Raw genomic sequence first — 14066 nt, 5'->3', positions numbered from 1 at the left:
CATGGTTATTGTTGCTGTGTGTATCTTAAAGAAATGAAGGGACCAAGAAGCTAAGTAAGCTGCCAACAGTCACAGAGTATATGACTGACAGAGACAATGTATATGAAAGTAAGCAGGTGTAGATGTTCATGTACAAGCCATACTGGGAGGTAAGGAAGCAATATCTACTATAGGGAAAAAGTCACAGAGTAATTACGACCAATATTGTTTTACTGAATGGAAACTTGGTAGCTAATTGTTATTTTCCTCACACTTGCTTTTCAACCTTTGCAAACATTTTCACTGAACATGTATGACTTAAAGATGATCAACAACTTCACTGTAAATGATACATAAGAATACACTCCTTTGAAGCCACATAAACATTCGATATGAGTAGCACAACAGCAAAATTCAATTTCTTATCATATCATTTGTCTTATTTCAGGAGAAATTATGCATGCTGGCAAAATGAGCATGAATAGCAAATACAGATAATTCCAGAAACCTCAGTAGTTTTGTATGTGTTAGCAACATATAACTCAGATTTTATGTTTCTAATATAATTACTAGTTTGGAAACCAATAAGCACCAATTATAAGCACACCTTCAATTAATCAATCATTTTCTTCTAGCAACAAATATACTGTTCTTATTCCAGGTGGTTTCTGAAATGGGCATATGATGAGGGGCTGATTATTTTTGGGAAATATTAATTACAAATATATATGGCATTTTTATTTAAAATTTGCATCAATGTAGTTAGTATTTTCTTATGAATAGATAATTTATTCCATGTGAATACATGTATCTTATTGATGAATAGGTAGTTATAATGCTATCGGGTTGCATTGCTTATGATCTGGTTTTGTTCAAATTTGACTTCAAAAGTAAAACACTGCATTACAAGGGGTTATACAAAATGCAGGGATTTAGTTCAATGACCTCTAGTTTTAAATTTCATTATAAAATCAAAAAAAATGCTATAATTTATTGGTCACATCACAGTGCTATTTTTCTGGGTGAATGCATATTTACTAGAAACCTGCATGGTTATACCTATACATAACTCTTTCCTGGCTATTCTAGCTTATTTGGAATACCACCTTTATACTGAAAGGAAATTAAAACTGATCCACAGAGCAGTTTCTCTCTCTGTTCAGAGTGTTCACCATCACCCATGAAAATGATTTGTTTTTCCTATCAATGTCCTTCACAGCCTCAGTTTGTGAGTTGTGCTTTGCATGTATCTCTTCCATTTCCTTAGTTTTTAAATTACGTTAATTAGCCAAATAAACGAAAGAAATTGTTTCACTGCTAGCTATCAGCAACTACCTCTTAAATTAAATAAATAAAATACAAGCAAACTATTTTAAAAAAAACTATGAAACAACATAAATTTAAAAATGCTTTGTTGTAAGTGATAGCAGTCATAAACTATCTCAAGATCAATTGCTGGCAGTTGATTTGAAACTATAGATTTTCAGTCTAAGGTTGCACAGCTTTGTTAATGCTGCATAACTCACGGGGGATTTTCCTATCAGCTGTGGAATGGCTAACTACAAATAAATTAATATTTCAAATCCTGTCATTATCCATAAGCAATGAGATAAGAAGTAAGCTAAGTCTTACGCCAAAATAACCATCATTAGTCTAATTTGTAAAAATTATTCTTTTGTCGGTGCATTTACTAATTGATTCTCTGCATTTTTATATCCACACATAAACAACATGTCTCTGCATGTATCACTATGCATGACAAAATATACCCTTTGACATTGTGGATGCCTGTAGTTCAATCAAAAGTGAGCCTATGATATACCAACAATAGAACACACAAACGTGTATGATTCTACTTGTACTTTCTCCCCATAGTTTGCCGAAACTTTCATACTCTGCAGTGAAACTATTTGAGTATTTACATTTCCAACACATATGTAATCTCAAGATAATCCCTGGTTAAAGGAAGAGTCTCCAAATATCCAAATCCAAACTGCTAAGTTTGAATTTGCTGAAGTATTTTAACTTAAGTGACTGCGGGAAGGACATAGAAATACATCAATTAAACATCATGGGGCTTACACGCCACCATCCCACCACCTAACTTCTCAGACTCGAACACCAGCCACTTTCAGACACTAGTTCTTTGTGCCTTTTCTTACAACATGTTCCTCACCACGCACACTTTAGCTATGTATGATTTGCACTTGCTCTTAATCCCTGCATGCTATTTCTCCCAGTGATGCATGTTTTTGTTGGGGAAGTATATACAAATCTTAAGGCTGAGATGAAATCTCAAGGTGTCAGAGCACAGATATGCAGAATCAAGATCAAGATGTCACCCAATGTATTTTTCAAAATGCAATCCCTTTTCAGGATATATCTGAATATCTGATAAGTGTCTGTACTCTTCTCATGAGATTGCAAAAAAAAAAAAAAATGGGCTGGAGAGATTACTCAATAAGTAAACAATTGCCAAGCAAGCCTAAAGAGCTGAGTTTGGATCCCCAATATCTGTGTAAAAGCTGGGTGAGCTTAGTAACTAACCTATAATCCCAGCACAAGGGAGGCAGTAACAGAAGATCTTTGGAGCAAGCTGGCTGAGCTAGAGCAGCCAAACACCAAATACATGAGCTCTGTCTCATGCAATAGACCCCACCTCACCATTTAAGGTGGGGGAAAGAAATGGAGGAAGACACTCAAATTTAACCTCTGGCCTCCACACACTTGTGTGTGCACGCAAGCACCCACTTACACACGTGTATATCAACAATCATTGGAACACATACACACATGCACATTTGTATAACACACACATACACACACACACACACACACACACACACACACACACACACAAGAAAGTTGGTTTAGGCAATACACAAGTAAGTGTTTCAGTGCCACTGCACAGTAGAAACCATTTTCCCCAGGTAATACGATTCCAGTTTGGTGAAACAATGAAGGGGTTAATGGCCAGAGTTGAGGCCAGCTCACAAAGCAGAAAGGTAGAAAAGGGAAGGAAAGTTGGCTTGGGCAGTGCAAACCCTAGCGATCACCTCAGAGCCTGCCATCATGCACAACAGAAACAAACTTCAACAGGAATGTGCAGGGGAAGGATTTTGTCTGACAGGAGAACGACTTCCAGGTCAGGAGCCAAACACCACTAACTCCCCAAGGCTAAGCCGCAAAATGCCAAGCACTTATGATGTATGTGTGGAAAGTTTCTTCCTAAGGAAACAAAACTAATTTAATGAATCACTGAAATCACTGGGTATTTAGAAAATAGTTTCAAAAAAAAAATTCTACTGACTATCTCTTTTAAATGAAGTGACTGTTTTGTGTTAAAAGAAGAAAGGGAAAGGTTAGAATTTGTAGAAAAAAAATTAGTCTATTTCAAAAGCATTAAGTCCATAAAATCACCCACTGATCTTTTATCATTTTTTAAAAAATTTACTTGTAAAACATATCTTTAAAATATCTCAGAGATTTGTGGGTACACCAGGAAATATGTGGTTCGATTGGCTTAAAGAAAATATGACAGAGAACTTCTCTTTTAGATTTTTTTCAACCAACATTTATTCATTTGTGTGTGTCTAAGTGTGTGCATGTGTGTGTGTGTGTGTGTGTGTGTGTGTGTGTGTGTGTGTGTGTGCATATATATTCCTAGATGACAATTAACTTCTATGTCTATATAGGCCATCTCTTTGGATACATTTATACTACATTTGTTTCCAGTTTTTCTGAAAATCCTATTTTGGAAATGTGAACAGTCAGCCAGTCATACTTCAGGATTCTGTGTCTGTTGTATTTGCTTATTTTCTTTTTCAATTATTTTCTTAATAGCAGAAAAGCAACCCCAAAACATCATTACTCAGCCTGATAAGAGTTGGAACCCATAACCCCCAAATAAATCTAGTCATTATCAAAAATCTAACCTACCCACTCTAAGAATGAAAATTTTCTAGCTTTTACGATGTTTAAAAAAAAATGTGCCACAGGCTTAGAAGCAATTTCAAAATTTGCATTCCCAAAATGTTTTAAACTATGATCACATCATTAGGGAATGTGTTCTTTCTCAAGGCAACTACTTTGAATGAAACAAGTTTCCGATGTGGAATTCCTGCTATATTTGTATAAACCTTTAACTAAGCTTAGGATGCAATCCCTATTACAGTTATTATCATTCATTCATTCATTCATTCCTACATTGTGTCAGTAACTTTGCAAGTACTAAGATATGCAAACTGAAAAGCTCAGCCAGGGCCAGAGCTGAATTGGCTCACACAGTGGGAAAAGCCTTGCTAGGGAAGCAATAGAGACTGACCCTGTGGTTTATCCCTGAGGTAAACTGTATTATTTTTGCAAGTATCTACTATTCCAAAATTTGAAAGTAAGACAAGCAAGGCAAAAGCATTAGGCTAGCTATGAATTGTTTTCAACTTTTTATGGAGGTTCATTTAGAAAAACAACACTAGAAACCAAAATCACCAAGATGACTTGACCAAAAGTAATTCCACAAGTCTGAGCAAGTAACTGAACCTGGTAGCCCTAGGCTGCCACTTCTGAAGATGAGGAATTCTGATGTGAATATTAGGTCTATAGGTCTCATAATAAATATATATATACATATAATTAGAATATATATTCTAATCAGCAACATGTTGGCTCTTTAGGCACATTCACACTTGATTTTGTTTCCTATATTGGCTATGTCTTCTGAATTTACAGGATACTAGCCAAAACACAAAATCTACAAGCCATGGAAGCCTCGTGTTTCCAGCTGTCACCTAGCTCAGCTCCTAGGAATTAGCTAGGATGCCTCTTTTATCTATCGTCACATAAACAAGAAAGGATGAATACATCTTTTCAGCCCTCCTCCAGCTCTCAAGAAAAAGTGATTTGGCATTAAAAAAAAAAAGATATATGGAAAAAGAAAAGTTACCTGCTGAGTTTGGGTCATCTTCTCTTTCTGCTAATTTCTCTTTCTGCTAAGACTATACTTGTAAATTATTGGCATAAGTCTAGAATCCACTAAACTATCTACAAATATGGCATTTATGAGTTGATCTAACAACAGCTGTGTGGGTCTAGTAGTTCAAGGCACTTTCTGACTCTGCCTAAATGAGTCGCCAAAGCACAAAACCAGCTGTTTGAAGAGGTGCATTTTGAAAAACTCAAAACAGAGCCTTGACCAAAATGACTGCCTTTGCTGGATCTCATCTACTACAGAAGGCTAGTTTTTCAAGTGAAAATATTTAGAACCTTCTTCTAGAGACAATGTTGTATGCTTTCTGAGACTTAAAAATAAAGAAATTCACTGGAAACAGGGCTCGTGGGGGATGAGATCCAGCTCAGCAACACCTTTTAGAATGGCATTCCTCTACCTGACAATTGTACTGCAGGACCTGCCCCAGGCATCACGTGCATAATTGCTTTTATCTCTTGGAAAATTCCCTTTGCACAGATGGTCCGGCGGGGTTAGTTTAGGGTCTCACCTGCAGTACTGGAAGAGAAGTCAAGCAAAGGGAGCAGGGCTTTTTCTCTGATTTCCCTTGATGGGCATCCTTTGCACCACTTCAAGCTTTGTGGAGTGTCTACTAAATGCTAAGTGAAGTGGTGCTCTTTGCATATTGGGCAAATACTTTTTTTTTTTTTATTAAATGTCTAGCCGTACCATCTCCTAGTGGCTGATTTCTAGGTGAATACATCCTCACTCTGTGAGACTTTTGTGGCTTTTAACCCCACCCTCTCTGGTATCATTGTAATCTCCATTCTGAATCACTGCCCTGTGGATACTTTGGTTACTTTAATGCTTAACTGTTTCTGTCTCTGACTTCCTTCTGCTGGGAAGTTACTAGGAACATGAAACTCTGGACAACTTAAGCTTTTAAAGCTTTGCTGTCAAGTTAATTTGTGTATCATGGGATTATAGAGGCTGCTCTTTTTCAAAGAAGTCCTGTAGAAATCCTTGCAAATATACTTAAGTCCTTGCTTACAGTTACAAGAAAATTAAATCCCCAGCCTTAAATAATTTGACTGTGTAAATGACACTATTTAGGTTAAAATTGAGTTCTTTCCTCTGAATGAATCTAATATTATGTTTGAGTACCAATAAAACTGAGGCACCTAAATATGATCGTTAATGCCATTGCTTGCATTTTATTTTAAATAAACAAATGTTCAATTGCTAAGTAGGTACACATTTTTTTCAAAAAGTATATAACATGGAGAGCAAAAGTCATTAGCACACTACAACAGTTTGCACAAAGGCTTTGACATTTCTAAACTTTAAAAAGTACACTACCAAGGACTTGGAAAGAATATCAAGCTCCAAGGCCCAAGAATCTACTGCATGTTAATCTTCTTTATCAAAAAATTTGATTGGGGTACTAAAGACAAAAATTAACCTGTTGTGTAATAAGGAGGGGAAAATGGTTGGGAAACTGCATGACATGGTAGAAGGATGCTCTTCCAAGAAAAGAGATCTGCTGGTCCTGATCCTGTTACCAATGAGCATGGAAATTTTAGCCAGGAATTCCAACCCCATGGGCCTGAATTTTCCCATTTATAATACATTCCCCACCCTCTAGGATTTTCCCATGTGGGAAACAGAATCTCAGGGTCGTTTTGTAACTTAACCAAGGTAGCAGCAGGCAGACAATGAGTTTCAAAAACTCCTTATAAACATTACTGAAGTCTCCCCTCCCAAAGAAACTTTTTTTTTAAGAGATGGCCTGTGGGCATTTTCACCCAGCTGCTATCCTTGAAGAAGAGAGAGTCAACTGGTTCTAACTTACCAGAAGCCAAAAATGACCATTAAAAAATCTATATAGATGTGGAAGTTTCAGCTACTGCTGTCTGTGTTTGTCCTTTCATCCAGAAGCCTGACTTTAAGTGTACTTCTAATTTAACATTCTTAATATGGGAGAGGATTTAGACAACAGACTGTCTGCCTTTAAGATGAGAAGTCCACTGGGTATGAAGGGAATCTCTGAGTTCATATCGTTGCCCTCAATTTTTCCTGACACGCATTTCGAAACCTTGTGCTGTTTCCTACTGTCACTGGTCGACTACAAGCGCATTCCTTTCTGTTCACGTTCTGCAGTGTCATCAGCCTCCGAGCATGTGCTGAGACTGAGTCAAGGCTTCTCCCAGGGAGATAGGGAGGAGGGCTGTCTGGAGGCTATGGAGAGCTGGTGAGGCTGGGGATGAGGCTGCTCAGAATCTCTCACAAAGTTCTGCCTCTGTAAAGTTCACTGGAAGACTAGAGCCCAGCACACAGTGTCGAGGAATTAACTCCATGGATTTACTTTTCAGACACGTGCAGATTAGTTTGATTGGTTTAACTGGAATAAGACCCTGTAGTGCGGCAATTGTATGCAGATTACTGGGTTTTTTAAACACTCATCTACTACCTACCTACCCCTACAATATGTTCAATGAAAAACTTAAGCTTAAAACTTTCAGAGTTAGAGGGAAAGCTGGTAGTATATATGGATGAAAAATGAGGGTCTTTCATTTCATTTCAGACAATGAAAATGCACCCATGCTTAAGATCAATCATAATGAACTATTTTGATACACTAATTTGCAAGAACTTCAGAGGAAGGGTTGTGTGTAGTTCAGTGGTATACTGCTTGCCTAGCACGTATGAGACTCTGCATTTGATTCCTTTTCCTTCCAGATAAATAAAAAATAAAAACAAATGTACAAGAACTCTAGACAGCCAGTTTTGAAGAGAGAACAACTAAGGACACATTACGACAACTGAATGCAGAAGCAGTACTAAATGTCAAAATCTCACATCCGGCACTTACTTCATAAATGACCATTACGTTTTTTGATTACACTGTCATTTTTTTTATGTTCCTTTTCTTTTTTTTTTTTTCTTTTCTCCTCCTCAACAAATCAAGTGTGTTTTGTTTGTGTTTGTTTTGTTGTTGTTTTAAAGCAGCAAGAGTTGCAGTCCTCATTTTTGCCTTCCAAGCAAGATGTTATTAGGGGTCAAATCCCATGTACGGAGAAAACAACCTTCGTGGACAATAATGATAAAACCTTATGGAATGCAAAAACAACCAAAATATGTATTCTCAGATGACTGTGTGAGGGCCAAGTCAATATTAGTCCCACTTCACCCACGCACTGCATAGTCTAAAAATGTTGTCAGGCTGATAAGAATTTCCTGACTTACTCTTTCTTCCAATAGAAAATATAGGTCATCAAAATAAACTCCGACAGTAAGAGAGAAGAAAGTGACACTGTCAAGTCTCTTTAGCCCATCAACCAATAACAGTCCAAGCGTTTATTTACTAGGGGAAAATTTAAGTATCAAATAAGCCAATTAGCCAGAGAAGTATGAAAGTTTCCATACACACCTCTCAACTAAATCCTTCCAAGAAACTCAGCCAACCATCTACTTAAAAGAAGTCTACAGAATATAGTTCAGAATATAGCAGAAGCTGGGCATTGTGTAATTTCTCAACACAGACAGTTTAGACTCTTCTGGTGTTTTATTTTTTAATTCATCTGTCAGCTTGTTGATAGTTTTAGCAAAAGAATGGAATCTGGGGTTGAAACTTTGGGCTATCACAAAATAAGATAAAGTACCTGTAGTCAGTTCTCACTGAAAACTAGCTTTCCTGACTACTGATTTTTGATTTTTCTAAAACAGCCTTTGATTGTTTTAGCTGAAAGAGTATTACAATGATGCCGCCTACCATAGACACCTATTTTAATGGATTTAATTTCATAACTCCATAAGCAACAACCTTATTCACAACTTCTACTATTCTTTACATTTCAGAAGAGAAAGTTATCTTTCTGAACATTTAGAAACATCTCAGCCTGTTGCTCATCCACATTCCAACTGATAATTGAAGGCCTCTACAGCATCAGAGATGGAGCAAAGGGTGTTTCATACAGAGCTAGGTGTTAGTAGTATCCAAGGTCTTTTTGCCTCCCTTGAATTTACAATACTTCTGTTTTGTATATGTCAAAGAAACCATCAGCAGCCAAAACATTTTCAGTTATCACCCTTGACCACAAACTAGAAAAATGCTTGCCATCTCTCCCATCAAACGTCATTTCACTTTGAAATGGTAAAGTTGTCAAATATTAAAGTAAATAAATAAAGACGAGCGAGAAGGTGGCTCTTCTCTCATGTGCCCTGTTGGTCTTCATTAAGACGGGGCTGTTTATCGGAGAATCCTGAATTTGTACCCTTTCAGAGTCAGCTGAATTTAACAGCCAGTACATTTTAATCAGAGAGCAATAGTCTCTTTCCCAACGAGTAGCCCTGTACTTGTAGAAAAGGGACAGAGGCAAAGGAAAAATAGGAATTCAAAGGTCAGATTCCTCCAAGGGCCAAACCCTGAAGGCCAGAATAAAACATACAGTTCCTAAGAAATGAAAACAAGTCAATAAATTCTGTAATTCATTATTTTCTAACTCTATCTAGCTGTAGTTTTTAAGTTTCAATGAAATTACCCCTACTCTAATCCTTGGAGTCCAAGAACTCTGTTTCAGTACCGTCTCTTGCCACATGCACGTTTTCCTGATTTTAAGATAGTGCTAACCACATTTCTGTGCGCTCGCTATGTGGCCACAAAGTGCTGCTCAAGGATCCCAGTGTCGAGTTTTCCGGTGTCTACTCTTTCTTATCATCTCCTAGATGTTCGGCCCTTTTTACTGACATTTTCAATGTCTTGGCTGGGTGCGGCCCAGGCATGCTGACACTCAAGGCTACCTCTGGGCTGAGAAACACGGGTCCCCTGATGGACACAGACAAGCTGTGTGCTTTGTTGGGGATAGAAAATGAATGAAGAGTCTTTTGGGCAACCCCGTCATCTAAATCACAGCCCCGGAGAGAAAGGATAAGTTCTAACTCTGAATGTGTCTTCCATCAGAGCAGAGTTCCACCCTAAAAGTCCCTGAACGATCATTTCATGAAGCTCACTGATCAGGTAACCCCTGCTACCTCCGTGGCCCACTTTCCCCCTCTTAATCCAGAAAACGCTGAAAAACCCTACTTGCCCAAGGAAACAAAGTATTCGGGTTAAAAGTTTACTCACACAGTCCTAAGACAGATGCCTTTGGTGAGCTTCAGAGAACTGAATCCCAACGACCAGCGCAGCTAGGAGTTTAACAGCCTCTGTGTCCAGGTGACACAGCTCAAAGAAGCCCCGGGCCAGGTAAAGCCACTCCAGGGATCCCAGCCCCGCCACCTGCAGCCCTGCCCTTTGGTCTTTTTTCTTTCTGTGACTCCCTGCAGGTCCCAGAGCATCCTCCGCGCCTCGGGTCCGGGCGGGACACGGCTAGAGACCCACACCGATACCGGGTGCCCCTCGTCCCCGCCCCCGGAAGGCTGCCCGGCCGGTGACTCACCTGCTGGCCAGGTTGGGGCGCCGGATGATAGCAGGCTGTGGGGCAGGTTGCAGCTGCCACGGGGTTGGGCAGATACTGGGGCGCTCCATACGGCTGGGGGTGATACATCACCTCCGCACAACTCATGGCAGCGGGGCCAGCGGCGGCCCCGGAGTCGCCGCCGCTCTACGCGCTGGCGGGAGGGGCGCCACCGCCACCGCCGCCGCAGCTGCTGCTGTCCGCGTCGCTGCTCCTGCTGCTACTGCGGCGAAGGCGGGTCCTCGGCGGCCTCGGGCTCCACGCCGGGAGCGAGCTCGGGAGGGGTTGGCAATCAGCGGCGGCCCATGCGCGGGCACCTTCATTTTCAGCCCCTCCGGGTGGCCCCTCCGCTCGCGCTTATATAGCGACAGGACGACGCTGCCGCCCGCCCCACGGCAGGAGCATGACAGCGCTGGGCTCAGTCTCGGGCGGTGGCACCCGTGGCAGCAGCAGCAGCAGCATATATACACCCCAGCGCCAGCCGCAGCCGCCGCAGCAGCCGCCGAGTCCCCGGCTCGAGCTGCCCCGGGAGCCCGGCGATGCTTTGCATACACACAATGCACGCCCGGGGCTCGTCCTATCACCGGAGCGGGCGGCTGGGCGAGGACCGGGAGGCGGGGGCCGGGGAGCCGGAATGTGGGGAGGCGGGGAGCTTCCCTCCCCAGCTCTCAGGAGCAGTTTATCAGCAAAGTTCCACCAACTCCAGTCCACAGCGGGCGGGTCGCCCAGCAGGGGGACCCTGGGGAGAGCGGCAGCGGATTGGAGCGAAGTTTTGCAGCCCTCTCCGCCTCCCGGCGAGCGATGATGGTGGGAGGAGATTGGTATGCGAGAGGCTCCGCGCCCACAAAACTCTGCGGGTCCCCACCCAGTCTCGGTCACCTGGCCGCTGGGCCAAAGTTGCCCAAGTCCTAGGAGCTTTTTTCACGGAGCATCAACCCCGATGATGATTGGACAAGATCAAAGGGAGGCCAAGTGTAAAGAGAGTTATGAAACAGGCCAGGGTTAAAATACACAATTAGTTCCTACATTAAAAATAAGCCAAAGTGAAAGTTAACATTGCCGTGAGTGCCCTCAGGCCAACAATATGGAATTCCCTTGCAGCATCTTCACTTCAAAGGCACATCTTGGTGGCTTGTCATCCTGGCAGGATGTATGTCCTTTTCTGGCATTTACCAACCGGTGTGAAGGCAGCGGGAGAAGATAATTGGCTACTTACTTGGCTACAGCTTAAAGGTGTTGCTTATGTGCAAACGGACTAAAATCTCCAAAATGAAATAAAAACTCTATTTTCAAGAATATTATTATACTCCAGTATAATCATGAAATCTAGCTCAACCTTTGCCTCTCTGACAAACGGAAAAATTTGTAACAAGAGACCAAAAGGCATAGTCTTTCTCAAAGGAAATGCCACTTTGGATGTCAAATGTATTAGTGTTGCCATAGAGTTAAACATACACACACACACATACACACACACACCACCACCACCACCACCACCACCACCACTACCACCACCACCACCCCCTCTGTATCTGGAGACAGTTCTTTAAAGAGGTGATATGTGTGATCACATGTGTATACAAAGATGTACAACACACATACACTCACACAAACTATAACGATTGTGTTGGGTACTTTTGCTATCCCATAACGAGTTTTCTTCATCTATTCATTATTTTATTAACTGAATCTCAAAGTACATTTTTTTTAAGGGTTTACGTAGTTCGGACTTTCAAACTGTGTTCTTTCTGGTGGGAGACTACCCCTATCGAGGAGATATAGAAGAACTTGTTTTATATATTTGTAACTCCTTTGTGTCAAGTTGACAGACCCTGGTTAAACCCTGTCCAGGCAGCTGCACACGGTACAGAGTCATAAGAGCATCCATCTACCCATATCCCAATCTAAGCTTCTTTTTCCGTGTCTTCTAAGCTTCTTTTTTTCGTTGTCTACTGTAGATAATGAAACCCCTACCTCTCAGGTGAACTGGCACTACCTGGGAATCTCCCAACATTCCCTCTTCTCACAAGGCCTCCTCACAGGGCCTTAGCCTTTAGGACTTCCTAAATTTTACACTTGTAATGCTCTTGCTCTCCTGCTTTTATATCTGTTGCTATAACCCTTAGTTCATTTAGTCCCTCTTGTTCAGACTCTTGGATGAGGCCCATTACAGTTTTCCTAGACCCGTGGTCAAACATCTTCTGACCTATTGTTCGGGACCCATACTCCAAGAATGATTTAGCCACAGTAAACCCAATGGAGCCTTGATGCTTTTCCTCGTGTTTTAAAGGTAATTTTTCACATTCTGTAGAATAGAACTGGGCTATAACCCTCCAACTCTGACTCCTACTCATACCTCCCTCTCCTGCCTTCATACAGGTCTCTCAATGGATGAAACTCTTATTTTAAGAAAGAGCATGGCTCTTCCAACCCTGCATTTAGATTGGTTGTGATTTTCTGTAGTTGTCTCCATGTATTTCAAAAAGAAGTTTCCTTGAGAGATAAAGACTATTCTTCTCTGTGTGCATAAGGACACATTTTTCTAGACTGTTGCTAGGTATTATGCTGGTTTAGTAAAATAGTGGTTGTAGATTCTTCTCCAATAACAATGGCTACATCTACAAAACACTCCCATAACTAGAGTTCAGGGAAAATTTCAGAAGAAGGAGCAGAGAGATTGTAAGAGTATGGAGATCAGAGAGTTTGCACCCATAAAGTCTCACCAATATGATTTTTCTAAGCAAGAGCTGAACATGGGTGACAACGGTAGATACGCCACATAGAAAGTCCACAAGGCTTCGACTTTACACAAAGAACTATAGGCAACTGAGGAAAGTGGGGAGCAGGAGAGGTGGACTTCCCCAGGGAAAGGCATACAGATTGGTTATCCAGTACCAAATGATCAGCCCTGAAAACACGCGAACAAGTAAAGTTCTAAGGACTGAGTGGAAAGGGCATGTGAGAGATATCGGAGGGAGGAAAGGGAAGGGGAAATATTGTAATTATGTTATAACCTCAGAAAAAAAGGGGTGGGGTGGAGAGGAAGAAAGAGCCTGGTATTTCCTACTATGATTTCTTTTCAAAAGTCAACAGCTGTCCACCTCCATCTTCTACATTTGCTAACTCTTTGTAGTTCATAAAGGATTCCTATCTTAAAATAGTCAATGCTGACCAGTTGTTTGTTTGTTTGTTTGTTTGTTTGTTTGTTTGTTTTAATTCACATCAAAATTTTGTCTACTGTGCAAAGAGAGGATCATGAGCCAGCAGGAAGGTCTGGGCCCCATTTGGACAGTCCACTTTACCAGGCCACTTCCAGTTGTCACACATTACAAGAGCTCCAAGGCCTGTGAACACACCCGTGAGAGCCGTGCACTCTCCAGCTCCTGTTAAGTCTTTGGCATTTGAAGCCTGTGGGAGCCTGTGGAGCCTTGCTTCCTGATTACGGTGCAGGTTCTGCTACAGTCCCAGCAGCAGCTGGTTTAGGAGAGCAAGGTTGCTGTCCCTGTGAGGCAGAGGCAGGGGAGGGAGGCAGTTCCTTTATGTTTCACTACCATCTTGGCCCGGTCTTGCTCCTTCAGCTGACTCGGGACCTGCAACATCCTTATGTGGCTCCCATCCTGACCCCGGAACCAAGGCGCTAGTGCTTTAAACAGCTTTGAGATCAAGTCCTTCTCAGTGAGCCAGAA

The 14066-nt window shown here is 41.3% G+C and overlaps 1 protein-coding gene across 4 annotated transcripts in view; it reads right to left on the bottom strand.

The window, feature by feature from the left end:
- Vgll3 (vestigial like family member 3) overlaps positions 1-10497 on the bottom strand; it is a 44315-nt gene extending 33818 nt beyond the window's left edge. For 2 of the 4 annotated variants that reach the window (XM_042259480.2, XM_016000177.3), the window contains exon 1: positions 10363-10493. In XM_042259480.2, the coding sequence (XP_042115414.1) occupies positions 10363-10488 (126 nt within the window). In that variant the 5' untranslated portion in view covers positions 10489-10493. Of the gene's footprint in view, positions 1-10049; positions 10256-10362 lie in introns of those variants that run through there. The other 2 variants (XM_006981628.4, XM_076549093.1) reach the window with 2 other exon arrangements.
- Positions 10498-14066: the final 3569 nt, after the last annotated feature.

Source organism: Peromyscus maniculatus, chromosome 12 (genome assembly GCF_049852395.1).
Source record: "Peromyscus maniculatus bairdii isolate BWxNUB_F1_BW_parent chromosome 12, HU_Pman_BW_mat_3.1, whole genome shotgun sequence".
Taxonomy (NCBI): Eukaryota; Metazoa; Chordata; class Mammalia; order Rodentia; family Cricetidae; genus Peromyscus; species Peromyscus maniculatus.
Note: the sequence above shows the minus strand (reverse complement) of the source record. Positions and strands in the feature narration are given on the sequence as shown.